We start from the raw sequence: 24159 nt of genomic DNA on the forward strand, positions 1-24159 counted from the left end.
GTGTTGGAAAATATAAGTGATATAAATGCAAAAGATATCAATGAAAATTAATTTTATTTAAAATAATTTTTATTGATCTGTTTTGTTTTTCCAGAGCTTAGATTTCCACCAGTATTTTACTCTTTTCCCCTCCAGGGAGCCATCTGTTATGATAAATAATTTTTAAAAACAAATAGGAAGAGGAGAAAAATGACGTGCAACTACTCAGTACATTGAAAAAAATCTGGCATATGCAATGTTCCACACCCATAGATTCCCCACCCCAACCTCTGTGAAGGAGTGGGCTTAAGTGACTTCTCATATCTCTTCTTTGGGACCAAGTTTGTCTATAAAAATTTTTTTACAAGAAGTATTGTCAGGCTTCTGTATTGTGTCTAATTTTTTTACCACTCTTTTTCTTACTCCTAAAGCTTGTTCTCCTGTGTATTTTTCCCACCATCCTCCCTTTTGCCTTTCTTTGCATTCAGGTGACCAAGTTGTCTACTATAAATTGATTTGATCTGTAGGGTCTTAGTAAGTTCTTTAAAGAACTTCTCCATCTCTCCATGGTCTGCGGTAGATTTTGGTTTATAATGGTCTTCGTAGAGGTCTTTTTGCAAATGCATAACACAATTCTCCAGTAGGAGATGATCAGATGTCCTGTGAAATGTTATTTCTTATTGTCCTTGGATGCATGATAGAACCAATTGCAGCAACTCCTTTATTTGTGTCTCCAAAACAGCCTTCATGAGCTTCTTGGCATGCTTTCCTTTGGTCTTCTTTATTCATTTATAACAAGATTACTGAGATAAATATGATTGAGCTCCTCCAGGGATTGTGTGTTCCCTCCTTGGTCACTAAGAAAGAGCTCATATTTAGGTTACCCATTACTAAATCAATATTTCTAGACAGTCTGAAGACTGTGTGACCCTTAGCCTCCTGTATGCCTTTTCCCACCACTGCCATGACCATGGGAGCCAGTCACACACGGCTGGAGGACCCTTTGTGCCTTTCTAGAGAATTCGTTACTAACCCAGCCTAGACTGATCCCCACAAAGAAGACTGGTCTGTCTATGGGACCATACTCAAAGCCTTTCCCACATAGTAGAATCTGTCAGAGCTTGCACTCCACTGCCAAGAAATCAGGGTTCTTTCCACACTAATGAAGCCTCTGAGTAGGACTTGATAGATGATAAATAGACAGATAGATAGATAGATAGTTAGATAGATAGATAGATAGATAGATACTTAGATACAGAAGAAGAAAGATAATAGATGAATAGGTTAATTGATCAATAGGTAGATTGGCTAGATAGATGATTGATAAGTAGGTAAATATGTGGGTAGATGGATGATAGAGTAGGTAGACAGATTATAGATAAATAGATGGATAGATGATAGAAAGGTAGATAGATAATAGGTGATAGTTGATAGGTAAATGATAGATAAATAAGTAGATGGATGATACATAGATAGATAGATAGATAGATAGATAGATAGATCAGGAGAGAGAGAAGGAGAGAGAGAGTTGATGGATAGATAGGAAGATAGGTAGGTAGAGATAGATATGGGTAGATCAATCAATAGGTACATAGGTAGGTAGATAATTGATGGATAGATAGATCAGTAGATATGCATGGGTCAATATATAAGTTATAGATAGATAAGTAGATTCATGATAGATAATGTATTATAGCAAATAGGCAGATGATGGATAAGTAAGTAGATAGATGTATGATTGATAAATAGGTAGGTAGATAGATAAGTAGATAACTCATAGGTACATGATAGAGAAGTAGATAGATAAGTAGGAGAGTAGAGAGATAATAGATAGCTTATAGGTAGATGATAGATAAATAGGTAGATAAGTGAATGATAGATAAGTAGGTAAGTAGACAGGTTATAGATGGATAAGTAGATAATAAATGGAGCAGCTACTGGTACCGTGCATAGAGCTCCTGGAGTTAGGAAGACTCGTCTTCCTGAGTTCAAATCTGGCCTCAGATACTTACTAGCTGTGTGGCCCTGGGCAAGTCACTTAACCCTGTTTTCCTCAGTTTCATCATCTGTGAAATGAACTAGAGAAGGAAATGGCAAGCCACTCTAGTATCTTTGCCAAGAAAACCTGAAATCAGGGTCATAAAGAATGAAACACGGCTGAAAACAACTAAACAAGAAACAAAGATAATAAATGCTAGCTGATAGGTGGGTAGATGATAGAGAAGTAGGTAGATAGAGAAGTAGATAGGGAGATGATAAGTAGATAGCAGGATGATATATAGATAGATGAAAAATAAGTAGATAGGTAAGTAGATAGATGGGTGATAGGTGAATAGATGGGGGAAAAGATAAATACATAAATAGCTATAGGTAGATCAATCCTAGATAGGTAGATAGATTGATAGGTCAATAGATAGGCAGGCAGATAGATGATAGATATTTGATAAATAAGTAGGTTGGGGGCAGCTAGGTGGCGCAGTGGATAGAGTGCTGGCCCTGAAGTCAGGAGGACCTGAGTTCAAATCCAGCCTCAGACCAAACACTTGACACTTACTAGCTGTGTGACCCTGGGCAAGTCATTTAACCCCAATTGCCTAAAAAAAAAAAAATTAAAAATTAAACAAGTTAAATATAGGAAGAAGGATAGGGAGATTGATCGATAGAAAGGTAAATAGATTGATAGATGAGTAGATCAATAGATACATACACAGACAGATAAAAACAAATTAGATTTACTCCCCAAGAAAAATAGATAAAACAAATAACGTAGCATAGAGGACCCCAAAACCTTTTGACTGTAAAAATGCGCACACGCCATCTGTGCTTCACTATAATAGCCTCACTTTGGCCGTCTCCACTTTAGCCTATTCTCTCCGTTTTATTCCTTCATACGCTCAAGTCTGGCTCCTTGTTTGGGGAGTTCTCTCCTGTGATGCAGAAGACAGCCCGTCATTCCTGGTCCATCCTCTGCCTACCCTTAAAACGTAAGAGTGTTGATCAGGCAAAATCCCAATATTTCAGCACCATTCTTAACATTACTTTGCTTTTAACTAAATTATTGAGAATTCCTTTTTGAATTCACCTCGTCTGATTCTCTGTTCTCAAGCCATCCTGCCTTTGGAGCTCTCTGTTGCCTCTCTCAAGCAGGCTTCCTCTGGAGCCTGGAGGAGATCTCAGATGATAGGTAGGCTGGCTTCTGTCTGAGCTGGAAATCCCTTCAGCAGTCCCCACATGCCCCTGGTTATCCAGGGACAGGGAATCCACTTCCTCCCATAGAGTCCCATTCCACTTATGTACAATTCTGGTGATGAGAAAATTTCTTCCTACATAGGAGCTACCCTCCTTCCTTCTCCTTCTCCCAGATTAGAGCGGGCTCCATTCTAGGGCCTGCTGAAGCATCTCTCTCTTTGTGTCTCCACTTTGCCTTTTAAAAATGGAGATATCTGATGTGAACTAGGTTGGTATCCCCTTCCCCTGAGTGGATGACTAAGCATATCTCAGCAACCTGACTTTTTGAGGGAGCCGTGTTTTGGAGGGGAGGTGTTACATACTGTTTTAAAGCACAATTGGCTTGTATGACGTGCTGTTGTTACATAGTGGAAGTTAATCCTTCACATCTCTTTACATAAGTTACCCATGTTCAGAGAACTTGTATACAATTTCATGACTACTAGATGGCAAGTCAGACCTGCGTTCTTGTCCCAATTGTAAGTAGTTCGCTGTGTGGCAGTGGGCCAGACCTTTACCCCTTTGGAAGGAAGGATATGATCTGTGCCAACCTTCAACCCAGTTCTCAGACAAGAGGTCTCTCTCTTTCTCTCCCATTTTTACTACCATCTGTGCCTCTATCTAAGTCACTGATTAAAAAATAAAATGTCAAACAGTGCAGAACCAAGCACTGACCCTTGGGACACCATGTTAGCAACTCCCCAGTTCGTGTTGAAACCACTGGGCCTCAGACGCAATCAGTTTATACTCACAGAGGTCTTGGGCATTGTAAAGCACTTTAGATCCATTATCTTAATGGAATTACACCAAAAATGAATAAAAACCAGCTTCTGAAACCAGACAGGGCAGGTATTCTATGCCTCCATTTAGAGATGAAGAAATCCCCAAGAATGGAATGAGCCGCTTTAGTAAGTAATAAGCTCTCTAGAACAATAGGTCTTCCAACAAAAGCAGCATAACCACCTTTTTAAGATGCTATAGATAAGATTTATGCTTCTGGCCAGAGGTCAGATTAGGTGACCTGTGACATGATGACTTATTAAAGATCATGCAATTAGTGGTAGAAGGGGGACCCAAACTCTTGCCTTTCCAGTTTCAAGTCTAAGGCTCTCAGACTCAAATATACCACCCTGATTTTTTTAAATTTTCCGCAGCATCTACTGCCGAGGATGTGCCAAGCCCATCTGCTGCACCTGTGCTCTCTTGGACAGCAGCCACAAGGACCAGTATTGTGCCATCAGCTCCGAGATCCAGCTGCGGCAAGAGGAGCTGGTGAAGATCACCGGGGACCTGAAAACCCAAGAGCAGACCTTCACTGAAGCCCATGACAAGATCCAGACGGCCATCGGCCACCTGGAACAGATGAAGAAGGAGACCGAGGAGCTGATCCACTCTCGGGTCCAACTCATGGTGGAGCAGATCCAGGCCAAGGAGAAGGAGCTCCTGGAGACGGTGGAGGGCCAGTACCACCAGAGCCACGAGCAGATGGCGGAGAAGCTTCGGCACCTGAAAAGCATGCTTCAGCGCATCCAGAATGGCGAGCTCTTGGTGGAAAAGCTGCAGCGTTACGCCTCGGACCAGGAGGTCCTGGAGATGCACACCTTCATCCGGGAAGCTCTGGAGCACCTCAACAAGGAGAAGCCCATGAACCTCCAAGCCTCGGTCAAGGTGGAAGAATTTGAAGATTGCAAGGCCAAACTCCAGGCTCTGTTTGCACGGGTCACCAAGGAGAAAGGTAAAGGTGATCCAGAGCACCCTGGATAAAGAGTGATGAGGCAGCCTGTAAGCAAAGAACTAGGAGTGTTTAGCCTGGAAAAAAAAAAAAGAAGACTTGGGAGGGAGAGTGAGGTATGATGACTGCCCAGGTGTTTGAAGGGCTGGCTTGTGGTAGAGGAGTTAGCTCTATTCTGCTTGACCCAAGAATGCACAGCAAGGAGCAGTAAATGGAACTTCCAGGGAGGCAAATTTTGGATTCTTATGAGAAGGCAAACAAGCAAACAAACTACAGTTAGAGTTGTCTCACTCAAAGATGTCAGAATATGAAATCAAACCCAAGACCCACAATATTTTCTGCCAGATGACACTGTCCTAGAGGGAGAGGCAAGCACAGGTATTAGAGCCCTGCCATTCAGGCCGCCCTGCCCCAGCATGCTCAGTGAGAACACTTCATTCTGGGAGCCCTAGCAGTTTTCCAGAGTTCCAGGCAGACCCGACCTGTAAGATGCTTTAGAGTCAGTGACAAAGGTCACCCTCAGGAGCTCTTGGCCTCTTTAGAAGTTTGATCAGATGTCCCTTCTTCCACAGTTTCTGAAGCTGCTAACCTGGAGAAAGAGAGCAAGAAGGAAGAACCCATGGAGCTCACCACCATCACCGCAGACAGTGATTCGGTGAGATGGTCCTTAAGACCCAGGGTGGGGAGTGCACAAGGGACGGAGATCACCAGTCTTAAAAATGAGAATTTTCACTTGTCTGAAATGAAACACAAATACATTTCTTTCCGAATATTTGCCTCCTGGGGAGGGGAAAGGAAACTGAACACAAGGCCAGCCACACTTTCTAGCACAAAGGAGATGGAAATGAAAACAAAACTTACACAGATGTATCTGTTTCCTTCTGTTTTCTTCTTTAAGCCAATTATTTTTAATAGATCATTTTTTATTTGAGAGGCACCGTGGCAGAGTAGATGCAGAATTGGCCTTGGAGGCAGGAAGACTCAGGTTCAAATCCTGCCTCGGTTACTTACTAGTTATGTGACTTTGCGCAAATCATTTTAGCCAGTTTCTCTACCTCAGTTTCCCCACCTCACCAATGGGGACAGTAATAGCAGCACCTACCTCATGGGGTTGTTGAGGATCAAATAAGATGGCGTGTGTAAAGTGCTTTGCAAATCTATATAAGTGCTAGCTGTTACTGAGGTGTGCAGAAACTGCAAGTGGTTTTCTAAGACAAAAGCGATCAGTGTGTCAGAAATAAGGGGAGAGAAGAGGCCACAGATTTAGAGCTGGATGCCACCATAGCTGCCTTCAGCACTTAGCACAGTGCCTGGAACGTAGCAGGTGCTTAATAAATGCTTATTCAGTGAAGTAAGGTCACATGGATAGTAAGTAGCAGGGCCCAGATTCAAACCCAGATCTTCTGATTCCAAATAGAGCATTCTTTTTCATTGCATCATTAGCTAAAGCTAGGTCTGTCTGTGGGTGCACCTATAATTGCACAAAAAACTGGGGTCTCTTAGCTGGGTTTTTCCTGTCCTCAGGGGTCAATAGGAGGGCAAATAATGTATCTGTGTCTCCAGCATCTAGCTCAATGTCTTACATGTAGCATATGCTTAATACATGCTTATAGATTTGGGAAGGAGTGAATTCAATTGAATTGAATTGTGTGGAGAAATACTGGCTTAACATCCATCCATTGACCTACAAGTGTCTTTCGGGGCCCCCTGTGTGTTCACTGCTTGCTAAATTGTGCTGGAGGGGAGCCGTGAAGAAGAAAGGATGACCCCTGCCCTGCTGGAGCTTGGAGGTTGGGGATGCAGGGAAAGGGGCAAAGGGATGGGAAGGAGGGAATTTACAAAAGCAAAACAGTAATATTCAGGACAGACTAGGTGGGATCAAGTGTGAACCCAAGCACCTTAAACAATTAGAGAGTAGAACTCTGTATAATTCATTGTTAGAGATTTTCTGTTGCAGCCCTGGTAGAAAACATGGTAGCTTGCCTCTTGCTTGCCGTGGTCCTTCCCATCTGGCTTCAGCCTTAACTCAGTTGATTACTGTGTGTTCCTCTGATTCAAACACTGTCATGCAGTAATTAAACCTTCTGAACCATTGGTGTCTCTCTCTCTCTCTCTCTCTCTCTCTCTCTCTCTCTCTCTCTCTCTCTCTCTCACACACACACACACACACACACATACACACACACACCCCATCTGTACAAAAGTTTGCAGAGGATAGTTTTTTGGGGGAAGTTTTTTGTGGGGGAGCAGCCAGAGAAAAGCAGAAAAAATGCTACACCTCAAATGCAAAGGCAAAATCATAAGATCAGAATCACAGAAGCTAAGCCTAGGAGGGATCTTGAATAAATCTGACCTGTATGGACAAAGACCTCACCCCCTTCTGTCTTCAGGGAGTAGAACTCATCCATCTGGTAGCCACAGCATGAATTATAGTTTCAGAAAATGTTACTCAGTCAATAAGCATTTATTAAGCTCCCGCTGTATGCTCCACACCATTAAGCACTGGGGATATACAGAAAGGTAAAAATCAGTCCCTGCCCTCAAGGAGCTCCCAATCTAATGGGGGAAACAACATGTAAAAAAAAAACCAGTAAGTACAAACAAACTATAGAAGAGGTAAAATGGGAAGTAGTCAATGGAGAGAAGGTGCTAGAATTCAGGGATTGGGAAAGGCTTCCTATGGCAGGAGAGATTTTAGTTGGGACTTGAAGGAAGTCAGGGAGGCCGGGAGGCAGAGCGGGAAGGGGACTTGAAGCCCAGAGAGGATAACTCCCTCCTTTTACACATGCGGAAGCTGTAGCTCTTTTGCCCACGTCTCCCAGCTGGTCAGTGGCAGAGCCCGGATTTGAACCCCCCATTCCAAATCCAGAGCTGCACCATGTGCCGGAGCTATGATGACAAGGAGGGAGATGCTCTATCATGTGGCCAAAAGAGAATGTGACCCAGTAGATAGAAGCAAGGTAGCGTCTGATGGTGGAGAGAGGAGTGAAATTGGATGAGAAAAGACCTAAGTTTGAATCCCACTGCAGCCCCTTAGCCAGCTGTGTGAGCAGAGGCAAGTCATTTCACTTCGCAGAAAATCAGTTTTCTCTGCTATAAGATGGGGATAATAATCAGTACTCTGTTTCTACCACAGCGTTTGGGGAAAGCATTATAGAAGTGTTGTTTTCTGATTCCCAAGGCTATCCACTCTCCATTAGCTCATCTGCCTCCCTGCAAGGATCCAGAGCCCAGGTTAGGGTCTGTGTAAACTCTAGGCCCTTTTCGTACCTATGGTCTGCTTTTTTTCTCCTGACTTTGCAGCAAGATGAGAAAAAGTGCAGAAACAGGGACACATCACAGACAATAAGACTGAAACAGTAAGCCTTTTTGTCCATCTCTCCATAAAAACCTCTTCCACTCCCAAACCTGCTTCCCATGTTCATCTTTTGCCCCTCAGGTCCTTGAACTGTGTGGTCCACAGAAGGGAGCAGTAGCCTGGTCGTGAGACCAGAGAAGAAGGATATTAAGGTCCAATTAGGACTGTGGACCAATGGGAAGAGGAGTAAGGCCTGAGTATTTCTGGGCAGGGAGATCAGAAAGTGACTGTAACCCAGCCAATTGTCCCCCTTTGGAAAAGCCTCCAGCTCTATCCTGAACCCATTCAGCCCACTGGGAGCTTGGCCAAGCTGACAGTGTCTTCAGCATGTCCATTAGGGAGAGGTGCCCTTAGGTTTTCTGTCCTGGGGCCAAGAGCTGCTTGGCATGATGTAAGCTTAGCCTTGGAAGGCCAGCACCTTGTGGGGATAAGCCCGTGGCTTAAGAGTGGAGTTTGGACTAAGCTGTAGGAATTGTCACAGTCACTCCTGCTCCTGTGACCCTCCCTGGATGATGAGGGAAGGAGCTGGGATAGGGAAGCAGGGAGTGTTCATTAAGTGTCAATAATGTGCCCAGCACAGGAGCAGAGAGGAAGGAGAGGACGACGTAGGCCATAACCTTGGAGAGCAACTTGTAGCCTGATCTCGAGGGACAAAGCTCAAATTGACATAAAAGAGAGAAGAGGGTGACAGAGGGTGGGATTCAGTGCCTACTAGTGGTATAGGACTTTAGGGAAGGGAGAGATTCCTGAAGCCTGGGATGGTCAGGGAAGACTTTCTGGAGGAAGCCAGGTACATAAGAATGAGCAGGATTGGGATAATGGAAAGGAAATAGTTTAAAAAAAAAACACAACACCATTTCTAGAACAGGGAAAACAGTGGGGAAGGGCTCCCCAGGCCAGGCTTCCCATCACCTCTTCCCTTCCCCTTCACCCCTCACATCATCCTTCTCTACTGTGGGTCCATCCAAGTGACTAGAACATGTCTCTTTGTGCTTTCTCTTCCCCCGCTGCAGCAGGGGCAGTCTCCTAATGCCCAGTCAAGGAAGAGAAAATCATCCCTTCCCAACAAATTAAACTCGTGGAAGGTGATCAAGAAGGAATGTGGAGAAAGTGAAAGACACAAGACGAATAAGGTCTTCAAGCAACCCCAGGCCAGCACCTCAGGAGCGAACCAACCCCCCAGGATGGATGCCCCCTCCAACCCGGTGAACCCAGCCCCAGGTTCTGAAGCACGCTCTGCGACAGAAGCCAACAGTGTCGCCCACTCTGAACTAAATAGGCAAGGTGAGAGAGGAGGAGGGTGTTGTTTGCTCACGTTCTCTTTTGCAATATCCGAAGATCTCTTCTGAGTCCAGGGACCTCAGTCATCAGGCAGTAATAATAATAAGACATTAGTGGAGCACTTTGAGGTTTGCCAAACGCTACACTATGAGGTGGGCACAGGGGTGGACTTGGGAGTCAGGAAGACCTGAGTTCAAGTCTTGTCTGCCTCAGGTTCTTAGTAGCTGTGTGACCCTGGGCAGGTTCTTTAATTTCTCCCAGCCTCAGCCTCCTCATCTATAAAATGGGGGTGATAACAGCATGCACACTTCACAGAGCTGTTGTGAGGGTCGAATGAGAGAAAATCGAAAGTGCTTCACAAACTTCAACATGCTACAGAAATCTTAGCTGTCATAATCATCATCATTATTATTATTCATTTTTACATGTTTACATTTATATTACATTGTATTGTTACAGCTGAAGAAACTGAGTCAAAGAAAGGTTATGTAATTAGCCCAAGATCTCACAGCTGGTCAGTGTCAGAATCCAAACTGAAACCCAGGTTTCCTGACTCCCAAGTTCAATGCTTTCTACTTTCCAGCCTGTTTTCCAGCTGTGGTGCTAGGCCACCTCACTCCCTTCCATGGGGAGCTCCCAGGCTAGTTAGATGATAAGGTTCATAGATGTAAAATGAAGACCACCACCAGCCAATCCATTGGCAAGGGCTGATGTGTGGTTCCAAGAGGAAGATGAGAGGGAGAATGGGTAAAAGCTCGGGAAGCCCCCCCCCAAGCCGGGCCTGGGGTCCACCCTGGCAGGCCCTGCTGCTTGGGAGGCTGGCGGATTGTCTGGAGGTTCTGAGCTGTAGGAGGCCCTCATGTTAGGTACCTCACTGAGTTTCACAGTCCCCAGGAGCTGCCTAAGAAGGGTGAGCTGACCCAGGTTGGAAAGACAAGCAGGCAAAACTCTCATTCTCCTCAGTACATATTTGGCCTGCTAGTGCCTGCTGCACTTCCAGGTTGGGAGAGATAGGGAGGATCAGTCTCAAAAAAGGAAAGGCCCCCCACTCCCACTCCTCAAGGTAATAGACAGTATCCCAGATGGGCCTTCTAAGGGGGTCCTCCTCAATGGAATGGAATGGAAGCCTTTGATAAGCACCAGATGTTCAGCCTTTGCTTCTATCCCCCAAGGGTTCATGACCATTTCCAGCCTTGAGGACATCCTCCCTTCCCTCTCATCCACCTCCTCAGATTCAAGCATGGACAGCTTCATCTCCTCAAGCCAAGAATCTGGAAGACAACAGACACCACCACCCTGTGGATATTAGAAGGTCTCCTACCCAAGCTCTCTACCAGGTGGTCTCATAGTGCCAGAGGGAGACACAGAGTCTACCCTAGCCCAAACTGGAGATTGGGCTTCCTCAGAGAGCCCTCATATATGTGAAGAATTCTATTCTACCCCTTCTGGGTCTGGGTCCTTCTCTACCCTTCTCTCCAGACTCTGAGAAAAAAAAAAAACATTTGTTTACACTCCTTTTCCAATACTCTGGTCCTTTCACTCAGCCCAGGCAGCCTTGCCCTTCAGACCATAACATGGAAAGGCTGAGATGGCAAGACAAGTTATAAGGTTATTGTGATAAACTGAATGAGGGCTAATAAGAATCTTAACTAAAAGCAAGAATGAAAGAGAAAAATGGATTGAAGAGACCAGTGGAAGTCAAAAATCTAGGATTCCATGGTCGATCATCCATGGGGCATGAGGAATGGGAAGGAGTCAGATAACCGGAAGACTCCAAGCTTGGTTGCCTGGGATCATGGCAGTCCCACTGACAGAAATTCCAGACTCCCAGCAGCAGATCTCTCAGAACTCTCCAATTCACTCATCCTGTGTTTCTGGTGATCTTTGCTCTCTAGCCTACCCAAGGGATGCTGGGATCCTCTAGCTCCCCATACTATTCAGCTTGAATGGGAGCGAGTCAATATAGCCATTGTAATAATGGTGTGTAATTCAGCTATTTGCAAATACAAACCTTCTTTGAACATGGTGACATTCTGGCCTGCTAAGGAGACATGTCAGATGTCACATAAGACCAAGCCAGGGAAGCGGGGGTGGAAGAGAGAGGGAGCAAGAAATGGCTTTTCTTTGCAAGGCTCCAATAATAATTGGGCTTCCCTGCTACTGCTGCCCACCAGTCCCCTAGGCTGGATCTGACCACAGCTTTTATCATCACTTACTCTTCTAATTTGGGGACATCCTAGTCAAGACATTTGGAGCAGCACAAGCCACAGCCTCCAACTGTCATAGACACCTGTGAATAACCCACTTGCCACCATGAGGAAACAAGGAGAAAGACCCAGGAGTACCACTAACACACTTCTCCTCCCATCCTCAATCCAGCTTTAGTGAGGGGCATCTCACTCCTTCCTGAGGCAACCCAATCCATGGTTGGGCTGCCCTAATTGTTAGGAGGTCTTTCTTGATATCTGGCTTGACCCAAGATACCCCAGCCTTCTTAGTAGTGCAGTAGATAGAAGACTTAATATGGAGTCAGGAAGACCTTATCTTAAAGCTTGCCACAGATGCTTACCGTCTATATGATCCTGTATAATGCATTTAACCACTTTCCTTCTCAGCTTACTCATCTGTAAAATGGGGGTGATAATAGCACCGGGTTGTTGTGAGTATCAAATGAGACCTGTCAAATGCTTTGCTAACCTTAAGGTTCTATGTCAGTTCTAGCCCTCATTACTCAGTTCTTCTGCAGACCTCCTCATGCATTAGGAACCAGTCACTTTGGCTGTTTGAAGCAGTCTGGGAGCATCCCAAGGAAATGCCCCTTGCAAGGTACTGGGCACTCCCTGTGTTCTGTTTCTTTTTCTTCCCAATGATGATGCAATCATAATTCCTGCCATGGTGACAAGTAGGGTGACATCAGTCAATCACCAAATATTAACCAAGGGCCTCCTATTGGTTAGATGCTGGGAGGGAGTTTTGAAGTCTAAGACCTGGGCATCACCATCAAAGAAAAGTACGAATGCCCAATCAAGGTTCAAAATCAGAAAACGCCTACTGAGCACCCAACCTGTTAGGTCTTAGCAACTATGTAGGGTGCAGAGATTAAGACCAAGTGACTCTTGCCCTCAGGGAGTTTCCCATCTAGTAGGGGAGAGAACAGATGTGTCCAAAAAATGACCATAATTTAAAGTGAAAGGAAAAAGATCAATGATCAATGCCTTGAGAGCTTTGCTCTGTGTTGCTTTGCTCATCTTTTATCCGCTCTAATTATTAGGATAAGAAATAACTGTGATTTATAGTAAGAATATAGTCCCAGGTAAAACACCTGTGTGTAACCAAACTATGATGTAGTCCCAGGGATATTCCTGTGTTAATTAACCTTAGAAATGTAACTAAGTCATTACAAAGTGTGTACCTTCAGTATGTGACTATAATAATCATACCTTTATATTAATTTTTATATTAAAATGTAGTTGTTTGCCTTGAGCTTCTGATGAAAAAGCACCCTGGTTTTCTCAAAAGCTGCTTGAGTAAAAGGAAACTTATTTGCGCAGTAGCAAGCTTTTTTTTTTTCACTATACATGAATCAAGAAAACTATAAATAACTGTGAATTTTGTATCTTGGGTTTCTCAGACCATACTGGGTGGACTGTAGACCCCACCTTTGTTTCTCTTAATAAAAGTTGGTTTCTTTGCCCAGAAAGGCTTCCCAGTTTCTTTTTTTGATTCTTAATTTAAGATTGGCACAGTCTGGATGAAAGGATTGGACTCCAGCTCCTAGGACCCTCCGGTGAATGTTCCAGGAACTGCAGACCTGGTTCCTTCTCCGGGGGACCCCGGACCTGGACTCCTCTCCCTAGCTGATTCCTTTCTCTCTGCTGCTCAGGTAAGCCTCTGACCTTAGGAGGGCCCTGTTTTTCTTTTCTGTTTCTTTTGCTAAATTTTTCATCTCAACCTCTCTCTGGTTTCCACTTAAAGAGAAAGTTAAAAGTGTATGGAGAAAGATTTTGCAGCATCAGAAACCAGGCAACTGTAACTTCTGTAACTTCTCTTTTTTCAAAAATTAAGAATAGGACATGTTTGTTGCTCCTCACAGGGCCCGCTTATGTGTCTGTTTTATGTTCTCCGTGTTTTATGCTAAGCCATAGCCAACAAGTGTTTTGCTTCTGCCCTTTCTTTTGGCTTGATCAACTGAAAAGAAACAAGTTATAAAAAAAAAAAAGAATTTTCAAAAAAGTCTTCATAGAAGACAAGTAGCTCTTTTCTCTCTGGCCACATTGAAAGTTGTAGAGATGAAAGATAGATAATAAATAATTTGAGACTAAATTTGTGATTGGAGATTCTAAAACAGTGATTTGACTGTAATGTACTTATGCCTTTTCTTTTAGTTTTCAAACGGGAAAAGAAAATCTTAAAGATAGGAATCTAAGATATAAAATTGACAAGAAACTAAATTCGCAAAAAGGGAAAATAGGCGAATGTTTCACTTTGTTCTGTGTTTGTCTATCCGCTTTAGGAAATTAGGCAAGAAAAGAAAGAGACCTGAACCAGTTCTATGACTGTATCTGCAAAGGAGCTAAAAGAACTAGGACTTGACCCTATTAACCCTAAGGAGACCAAAATCATTAATACAGCTTTTGTAAATCAGGCATCCTCAGAAATCAGAGAATTTTTCACAAATAATTGCCTTGAGTGGCATGAGAGGAGTATTAGTGAGTACAAAGCCATAGCTCTGTGCATTTCTGAAAGGGATAACAAGAAAGACTCTTGTAATAACACCTACAGTTGAGTCCATAGCAAACAAAAGCAAACCCTTAGATCGTTTTAACTGTGGGGAAAATTGTAGAAAGAAACAGATGAGAAGCAGAGAAACCTCAGGACCAGCCCAAGACAGGTTGGGTTTTCTTCATCCAATTCTGTGCCAAGGGATTAGTACCTTTCAGTATGTACTTAGAGATACTATTGACTATTCACTTTATTCTCTCTCTCTCTCTCTCTCTTTCTCTCTCTGTCTCTCTCTTTCTCTCTTTCTCTCTCTCTTTCTCTGTGTGTGTGTATTTGTAACAACTACTATTATTTATGCCACTACTACTGAACAGATTCCATCTGAATTGATCTGATTTTTCTAAGGCTTTTAAGATCAGCCATCCAGCTAAATCACAATGTCTTTAAAATTATAATTTGGACATTTAAAAAATCTTTATTGTTTAATTGACAGAATTAATGATCTTTGTGTAAAATTATTACCATTTATCACTTCTGAAATTATAATTTGTATATTCTCAAAAGTGATATTGTTTTACCTATTAATGTTCATTATAGAAAATTGTCACAGTTATTATTGCTGTTTTCCATATAAAAGCTCCCCAAAGTTAAATTAGTAATGAACGGTTAATTTAGACCATCTATGATTGATAAAGCAACTCTAAAATATTGAAGTTGGCCTCTAATGACAACCTCTGTATTGCTTTCTATGTAAGATCTCTGTGCTATTAATTCTTATGCTATTCCTAGGTACCTGAATTGGATATCATTGTCTCCACCATTCCTGACACAGCTAAATTGCTTTGCTACAATTAAACTATGCTTAGCATTTTTCAGTTTTCAGTCATTAAACCTGTCCCATACCTGTTTGCATTCACCTGGAAGGGGATTCAACACCACCACCTGAATGAAGACAAAGAAACGACTCCACACCTTACATGGAGCTGCAAGTTACTGTGGACAGTTTACTGCATTCTTTGGTGAGATTGTTAAACCATTAACTGCTCCAGAACCTCTGCCTGTGCTGTCTGAACATCTGGTGACGGCTGAAAAGATCTCTCCTCTCTGAACCTTCCAGCCTTTTTCCTCTTTGGCCACGAGCAGAAGGGCGTGAAACCTGAAGTGTTCCTCCAGTGTCTCAGACCATCCCTTTGGCCCACCATCTATGGCACATGACACCTGTCAACTGGCTGCTGTCCACTGGGGAGTACCTCCATACCCTCAAGCCATAGCAGCTGCTGTTCTCTCTTAAGAGGATGAGTTTTGTGGTTTGGTTCTTGACTCCCAGCACACCATGCGATAGTAAACCCTCATGAGATAGTAAACCTCGACTTGTTAGACATTAGAAGATGTTGCCATCAAGAAACAAAAACAAGTGTGAGAAAGAAGTTGAGTCCCCTGAGAAGTGCAGTGCGAAACAGGTATCTGGGATACGGATGGAACAGGTATGGATCCCTGGAACTGGTAAGCCACTAAGAGATTTTACCATTAAGCTTGCCTTTCAACTCACAAAAGAGGGCATTTGGGGAATGGTGGACACAATCAACCAAATGTGGGTAGCCCCAGGGATCTCCTCGGTAGCCCATCGTATGTTGTGCTTCCTGTTCCACGTGTCATTCTTTTAGGAAGGTTGCTTTTGGAGGGTATCCCTTGGCCCACACCCCATTTGGACATCTCCAAATTGACTATGTTAACACACCCAAATCAGGTATTTACAAACACTGTCTTATTATTGTAGACCAACTCACTAGATGGGTTGAGGCCTTTCCCTCATCTAAGGCTACGTCAACTTTGGTTGCCAAAGTTATCCTCAACAAAATTGTCCCCAGATTTGCCCCCCACCCCCACCCCTGCCTTCATTGATTTAGACAGAGGGACTCATTTCGCAGACTCAATCTTAACTCCAGCTTAAATTTTTTAACTACTAAATTTATTGATTAGAATGATATCATGAAACTGTGAACTTAAAAACCTGAAATTTGAATAAAATATGACTTTGAAATGACATGTATACCACCTTTTAAAAATTCACATTTTGAGATTTGTAACCCTTCTGAAATAATTTGACAATTTGAATGGAATTTGAGTTTGGAATTACTTGATACCACCCTTTGATAAATTTAAATGAAATGAAATTTGAAATTATATGTGCTGTATGGATTTGAAAATTTGATAAATTTGACATTTCCTTTTGAAATTGAAATTAATTGAATTATATGTAAAATTTGAAAGTGTTGTCTTGAAATTTGAAAAAAAATTGAAAACACAATTTGAAATGCCTTTTGAAATGCTCTTCCCTTTAGGAAGCTACCTAGAGGATAATATAACCCAATGAATATTTGTTACTTTTTCTTTAACAATCTCACTGTATTCTGAATAGCCAAATTCATAAGCTACTAACCTTACTATGGCCAAATGACATCAATTTAGTCACTTTAAATAACTCAGTAGGGAAGTGGCCTCACTAACAGCATTTCACAATATCTCAGAAAGATTTCGTATAGCAGTATATTTTTAAAAGCATATTTTAAAATCATCCACATTAATATCTTTGATATGTTATTTAACTCTAAACCCAGTGCAGTTACAATGTAGCTTCAAAATTCTCAACCCAATCAATTTTTGATTCACTGGTGGCAATAACTGCACTTCATTTTTCTTATACTAGGAAAGGTTAAGTAACTTTCCAGTCACACAACCAAGATATGTCAGAATTGTTCTTTATTTTATCGGTACCTTTTTGCTTTGTTTTCATTTTTTTCTTTTCGTAACTTTAAATTTTCTACTTTTGCACTTATTTGAGATTGTTGTATTTATTTTTAGCTGCATGCTCACTTCATTTCTCTTCTTTCCCTCTACATTTTATAAATGTTCAGAGAAATAAACTTTCTTTTGCTGGTTTAGTTTCATGCTACAAATGTTCATGTATTGTTTTGTTATTATAATTTTATTTAATACTTAGACCATTCATTACTATATTTCATGTTGGTATTTCTCGTAGATTTGTCTGAAAGAAATAAATTGAAGTCACTTCCAGTTATTGTTAAAGCATCTAGATGTTTTGTTTTTCAGTTAGCCTCTCTTTAATGACTATGGTAATGTGCCATTTGGAACATCTATATTTAATCTTGATATTGTTCCATTATCTGTCACACCTTTGAGCCTAACATTGTTTCCCTGTTTTTCTCAATTAACCAATTAAATTTTGCTATTGTCTCACCTGAGATTATTGTTAATCCTTTCACTGAATCACCCAAGGAACCAGATCAATTCCTTCTATTTTTCTAATGACCCTGACCACATGTATCCCAGTGATGACCCTTTCCTGACTACCCAGGTCCTCCCCCATCTTCCTACTAATCCTAATGTTCCTGTCTTTTTGTCCCTCAACTCATCCAGAGCCATCTGAGCCTCAAGCCAACCACCCATTGCTCCAAAAGAAAACTCTCTATAGTCTTGTGCCTCGGTAGGGGACTGCCGCCTCCAGTTTCACATCCCCTATAGAGGTCTGCCCTTTATAGAATCATATGCTATGCTTAGCCTGTAATTGATGAAATTCTCAATAAATTGAGAAAATGATGGAAGGGGAGAATTGAAAGGAAAAATATCAATATTCAAGGCATTGAGTGCCTTGCTCTGTATTGCCTTGCTAATCTTTTATCAGCTATAATCATTAGGATAAGAATTAACTGTGTGATTTGTAGTAAGAATATAGTCCTGGGTAAAAAACCTGTGTAACCAAACTATGATGTAGTCCCAAGGAAATTCGTGTGTTAGTTAACCTTAGAAGTGTAACTAAATCATTGTAAAGTATGTTGTTTCCCCTGAGCTTCTGATGAAAAAGCACCCTGGTTTTCTCAAGAGGCTGCTTGAGTAAAAGAAAACTGATGTGCGCAATAGCAAGGTTTTTTTTCACCATCCATGAATCAAGAAAACTATAAATAACTGTGAATTTTGTATCTCGGGGTCTCAGACCATGCTGGGCAGACTGTAGACCCACCTTTGTTTCTCTTAATAAAGGTTGTTGTTGATGTCGTTTTTCCCAGAAAGGCTCCCCAGCTTCCTTTTAACAGAATTTTGTATTTGTTTATATATATATATACGTATATGTAATTTAACATAAATTATATATCATTTCAGAGGAGGAAAGGTTCAAAGCCGGTTGGCTTCCTACAAGAAGTGAGATCTTAGCTGAGTCTTGAAGATAGGGAAGGATTTTGATACTAGTATAGCTGGAGGGCAGTGGAAAATGGGCTGGGTTTGGAATGAGGGGGCCTTGGATAGATGGATGGATGGGAAGTGAGAGGACGTGGTCAGGCAGGAGGCATAGCGTGAGTAAAGGAAAGAGAGTCTGGCAGTCATTGGGAGCAACTCTTGGATCCCTGGGTAGGAGTTGTCGTTGTTAATGGTGATGATGATGATGATGATGATGATGATGATGATGGTGTTGAGTCATTTTTCAGTCATGTCCAACTCTTCATGACCCCATTTGAGGTTTTCTTGGTGAAGACACTGGAGTGGTTTGCTATTTCCTCCCCCAGCTCATTTGACAAATGAGGAAACTGAGGTAAACAGGTTAAGTGACATGCCCAGTATCATACAGCTAGTAAGTATCTGAGGCTGGATTTGAACTTAGGAAGATGAGTCTTCCTGACTCCAGGCTCAGCACTCTGTGCACTATGGCGCCCCCTACCTGCCCTTGGGAAGGAATGAGCTGACTACAAATCTAACTGTCCAGAGATCTCAGTACAGTGGAAAGAGCCTTGGATTTAGAGTCTCAATACCCAAGTTCAAATTATGACTCTGCTACTTACTAACTGTGTGACCTGAGATAAATTATTTAACCTCTCTAATCCCCAGTTTCCTCATTGGTAAAATGAAGGGATGAGACTCAAAGACCTTTTACTTGGGTCTCTCCTAGTTCTAAATATATAATCCTTTGAATGTGACAATGGCCACTGGCCATCTGTTTGAATTTGTGCAGATCAGTTAACCCCTTTGGGCCTTCATTTTGTCATCTGTGAAGTGGGAGAGTCAGGCTTGATTGACCTCCCAGGTTGGTTCTAACCCTCACTTATTATCGGAAGAATCCCTTAGCCTTGAGTTGCCCAGTGAAAATGTGGATGAAATACCAACTCCTGGTCTTGTCCTAACCAAAGGGATATGGATTTGGCCCAGCTGTCTTCAGAGTTGCAGTGATCGATTCCTTAGCAGAAGGAAAGGCGGTCTCTGGCCTCAAGGAGCTTACGTTCTAATGGAGGGAGGAATACATAAAAGGAAGCCAAAAAGTCGGGGTGGGGAAGGAAGATGAAGGTGCCTGGCATAGGGCCATGTTAAAGGAAAGCCAGAGAGTTAAGAGTTCAGCTTGGAGAGGGATAAAGTCTGACCTGGGCACCCCCACTGAAAAGAAATTGGATGGGAGGAACCTGCCAATCAGAGGGAAAGGCCGCAGGGTAGGGGGGAGGGGGAAAGGGGGCCTACTTCCAGTGTGAGAAGTCTTCCATCATCTAAATTTCTTATCCTCTATCTCCTTCCTCGTTTTCCAGTCTTCTTTACGATGTATACCCTTCTGTCCCCTTATAATTCAGGCATACTCCTCTGCTTGCTGAGAAAGGGAAGGGAGATACATCATGATAGGTTGAGGGGCTGGTAGGGTCAAGTGATTTTTCTTTCAAGTGGGGGAAAACCTGGTGTGTTCGTGAGCAGAAGTGATGAGAGGGGAAGGCCTTGATTATAAGGGCAGTCTACCATAGAGGGGAAGGGATTAGATCCGTGGGACATGTAGTAGTTGTCCTTGGCAATGAGACTGAAGTATAGACTAGAGGATACTTTCAAGGGCTTTTGAAATACAGAGAAGGGGTCAAGAAGGACTCATCAGATGGCCTTTATTTTCTCTGTAATATATGAGGCTGTGAGGGTAAGGAAGGAGGTAGTGTAGCAGAATAGAGGAGAAAAGAGAAAGTCTAGAGTAACAGCTATGATGATATAACTCCTCAAGTAGAGAGGAGTAAAGGGATTGCCTTGCTGTAGTGAGAACCCAGTTGATATCAGGTTACATAAATTTGTGGTGGACCCGGTCTGTACAGTGCTGTGACTTCCTCTAGCTCTGTGTCTGTACCACATGAGTAGGAACAAAAGAGGCCAATGGCAGGAGTAATTCAGGGCTGGAATTTGACAAGGCATGGATACTGATAGGGTGAGAGGGTAAGGGATCCAAGAGGAGAGAATGGTATACTGACAGACCGGTCAACTGTATTACCAGAATTCCAAAGGCGAGAAAGGGAAGCCAGAGCAGAGGTGATCGTGTGGGAGGGTAATAGAAGAACCGGAGGTGACGGTGAGAACAAAGAACAAGTTTTAGGGGAGAGATGAAATAATAAGGAGTTGTGGTCGAGGCAATGGAACACTTGTGGATGATTAGGAAAGATTGGAGTTGTGGCAGTCCCAGCGTATGGCTCAGGCGGGGTGGAAGAGGACGTCACGAGAGCGCAGGAGGCCAGGGAACCGAGAGGCTTGGGGTTTTGGAGGAGCATCAGCACATATCTTGAAATTCCCTTGGATGAGGACAGGGCTGGGCTGGAAATTTGCTTGATAACAGAGCGAGAATCTGAATTGGGGGATATATTTGGGCAGGGCAAACCTCAAAGGAAGAGAGATAACTGAGTCGTAGCAGCAGAGGAAAAGCCTGCCCCTGGCCGTGAGTAGCAAGATGCGTTTCAACTCTTCCTTCAGGACTAGGGTCTTGGAGATGCAATCAAAACTGAAAAGGACAGGCGGATGGGTGGCGGCGTCTTCTGAGACAAGCCAGGTTTCTACAAGTGTTAGGAGATGGAAGGGGGAGGAGACAAAGAGGTCCCCAAATAAAAGGGAATGTGTTGATGATGTAACAGGCATTCCATAGGGTACCATGGAAGGGGCAAACAGATGGTGTCGAATACGGGAGGGATAGGGTGGAAATGGATTAAGATTTTAAAAAGGGAGTTTGGGGCTGGGGGATAAGGAAGTGGTTACATATTCCATTTCACTAGGATTGGGTGAGTAAAAGGTGGCGGGAGTTTTCTATCCGCAGGGGATGAGACTAGACAGAGTGGCGATGAACCAGAGCTCTGCTGATGATAGCAAGGGATTGCAACACTCTGTGTCCTGGCTCTGCCTCAGCCCGTCTTGATGGCTCTCACCTCACTGGATCATGACCGTGGCCATAATGAAGGGAGCTACCGATCTATTACTTCATCCATACATCCCAGAGAGTTTCCCAAGGCCCGCGGGTTACACAGTGTGTCCACAGCCATGCAGAAAAAAAAATGTGAGGCCTCAAAAGAACTCCATGAAATAATGCCAAGCAGAAACAAAAAGAGTGAACATACATTTGCCAAACCATATACAGCAGAAATGGACATGGACAGTCAAAACAAGGACTACTGATGAAGATTAGAGAGACTGAAAAAAATAATAACGACATATTGTGTACTGAAATGTGTTTAAATGAAAATAGTTGCAAATTAAGCTTAATTGGTAGAATTGATTTTTAATGTTATTTATAATAATATAATTTTTAAAATTTCAAAATAAAATATTCGACTTGCCATCAAGAGAGACCTGGGTTTAATCTCAATTCCAAACACTTAGTAGTTATATGATTTCAGACATGTCATCCTCTCTGAGCCTCAGCTTCTCATCTGTACAATGGGAATACAGGATCCCATAAATCAAAAAGGGAAGCAGAAATGAATAGTCAAATAAGGAATCCCAATGGAGATTAGAAAGAGCGATTGAAAAAAGAGTTATGACAAATTATGTACTGAAATGTATTTAGTTGGAAATAGTTGTAAAGTAAATATAATTGGTAGAGTTGATGTTTAATATTGTTTATAATAAAACATTAAAACCTAAAAAAAAAAAAAAAGATTGCTGGACTCAGCCTCAGGAGAGATCTGGGTTTAGTCTCTGTTTCAGCACTTAATATTGGAATGACCTGGGACATGTCAACTTCTCTGAGCCTGTTTCTTCATCTGTAAAATAGGCATAGTAATATATTTGCCATGTAACCCATTAGGCTGCTGTGAGTGCTTTGTAAACTTGCTGTAGAAATCTGATCCCTATATAACGTTTTATTATTTTCTTAAACATGTAATTCACACCCCCATAAAACCCTCCCTCATCGCAAATATAGTCAAGCAAAACAAATCAACACATTGACTATGCCTAAAAATGTATGTCCTATTCTGAACCAGTGGTCCACCATCTCTTTTCTGAGAGGCAAGAGGCATGTGACACTTGAACCATCCAAGCTTCTGAAGTCAGAGTTGGTCGCTGCACGGATTACAGTCCTAAAAGTCTTTCAGCATTGTTTTTCTTTATGTGGTGGTCACTGTGTAAATTGTTCTGGTCCTGCTTACTCTGCTCTACCTCAGTCCCCATAATTCTCTGCATTCCTCAGAGTTGTCATTACAGCACGATGGTCTGTGCCCTTCGTTCAGCCATCCTCCATTCATGGGGCACCTCGAGGTCCACACCGTATTCTCCTGGAACACCCCCCAGGGCTGACTGATTCCCCTTTCCATTTTGCAGGTAACCCAGTCGTGGTGATCAGCAGCTCTGAAGAGTCGGAAGAGAGCGAGGTGAGCACGTTAGCCAAGTAAGCCCTTTCTGTCTTCCTTTCTCCACTCGTTCTGGGAGCCCCCACGTTCTTTTTGAAGGAACCACTCCCCTTAGCCCTCTATTAGTCTCCCCTAACACATCTGGATCCCCGCACCTATACTCACAGGGTCAGGCTCGCCCTACCGAGTCAAGAAGATTCCATGAACATCCATGCTTATGCCTAGTACCAGAGGCCTAGGGTCAGGTCTTGTAGACTATTCCTTGTTTCCACAGCCTGTCCTCCACTTTCGATTTTCTTAAAGAGCCAGCTTTTTTGCAGAAAAGTTTCTGCCATCTTGACTCAGAACTCTCTGGGGACATGGGAGGGATGAGGAGGGAGTGGCTACTTTGGGGGATGCGTTTTTTGTGAGTTGGAAGCTGCCTGTGATATAGCAGCGGTTTGTGAATAGGGTCCTGTGTCTTGCGTTTATTTAAAAGAGCTGGTTCCCATGGACGCAAAGAATGGAAAACTAAGGGGCTGCTCGTCTATGGAGGAATGGCAGAATGAATTATGATATATGCATGTGATGGGATGGTCTTGTGCTGTGAGAAATGATGAAAGGGATGGCTTCAGAGAAATCTATGAAGACCTCTGTGAACTGGTGCAGAATGAAGTGAGCAGAAACAGGAAAACAATTTATACAAAACAGCACTGACAACTTTGAAAGACTTAAGAACTGTGATCAGTGCAGTGACCCACCCATGATTCCAGAGGATCCATGATGAAGCATTCTACCCATCTCCTGACAGAGAGGTGATGGACTCAGGGTGTAGAACAAGACATTTTTTCGTCATGGTCAAAGTGGAATTTTTTTTTTTGCTTGACTGCAAATGTTATGAGGGTTTTGTTTTTATTTTTCCTTTTTCCAATACTAGGGATGGAGAGAGGAGAGGTGGGAAGGAGAGAAAATAGATTTTTACCAACTGAAAAAAATAATAAATCTTTAAAAAAAATAATAAAAAAGCTGGAAGTGACTCTTGTGAGCTAACACTCGTGGCTCTCCCTGAACAGTATCAGGGCTTGGCAGGTCAGGGTAAGGGGCAGTGCTAAGTAGCTTGACGAAAGCTAGATGCATGATGACCAGGGCCAACAGACATGGAGTTGACACAGATATTCTGTGGGGAGGAAGCTCCAACAAGCCGTATTTCTACTTGAGCACCGTCCAGGATGGGTGAGAAA

The 24159-nt window shown here is 42.7% G+C and overlaps 1 protein-coding gene across 7 annotated transcripts in view; it reads left to right on the forward strand.

Annotated features, from left to right (window-relative positions):
- Positions 1-24159, forward strand: part of PML (PML nuclear body scaffold) — a 50765-nt gene that overhangs the window by 17497 nt on the left and 9109 nt on the right. For 6 of the 7 annotated variants that reach the window (XM_020994716.2, XM_020994719.2, XM_078150799.1 and 3 more), the window contains exons 5-8: positions 4362-4942; positions 5512-5594; positions 9311-9581; positions 22911-22960. In XM_020994716.2, the coding sequence (XP_020850375.1) occupies positions 4362-4942; positions 5512-5594; positions 9311-9581; positions 22911-22960 (985 nt within the window). Of the gene's footprint in view, positions 1-4361; positions 4943-5511; positions 5595-9310; positions 9582-10750; positions 17564-22910; positions 22961-24159 lie in introns of those variants that run through there. The other variant, XM_020994721.2, reaches the window with a different exon arrangement.

Source organism: Phascolarctos cinereus, unplaced genomic scaffold (assembly GCF_003287225.1).
Source record: "Phascolarctos cinereus isolate Bilbo 61053 unplaced genomic scaffold, phaCin_HiC Scaffold_3;HRSCAF=262, whole genome shotgun sequence".
Taxonomy (NCBI): Eukaryota; Metazoa; Chordata; class Mammalia; order Diprotodontia; family Phascolarctidae; genus Phascolarctos; species Phascolarctos cinereus.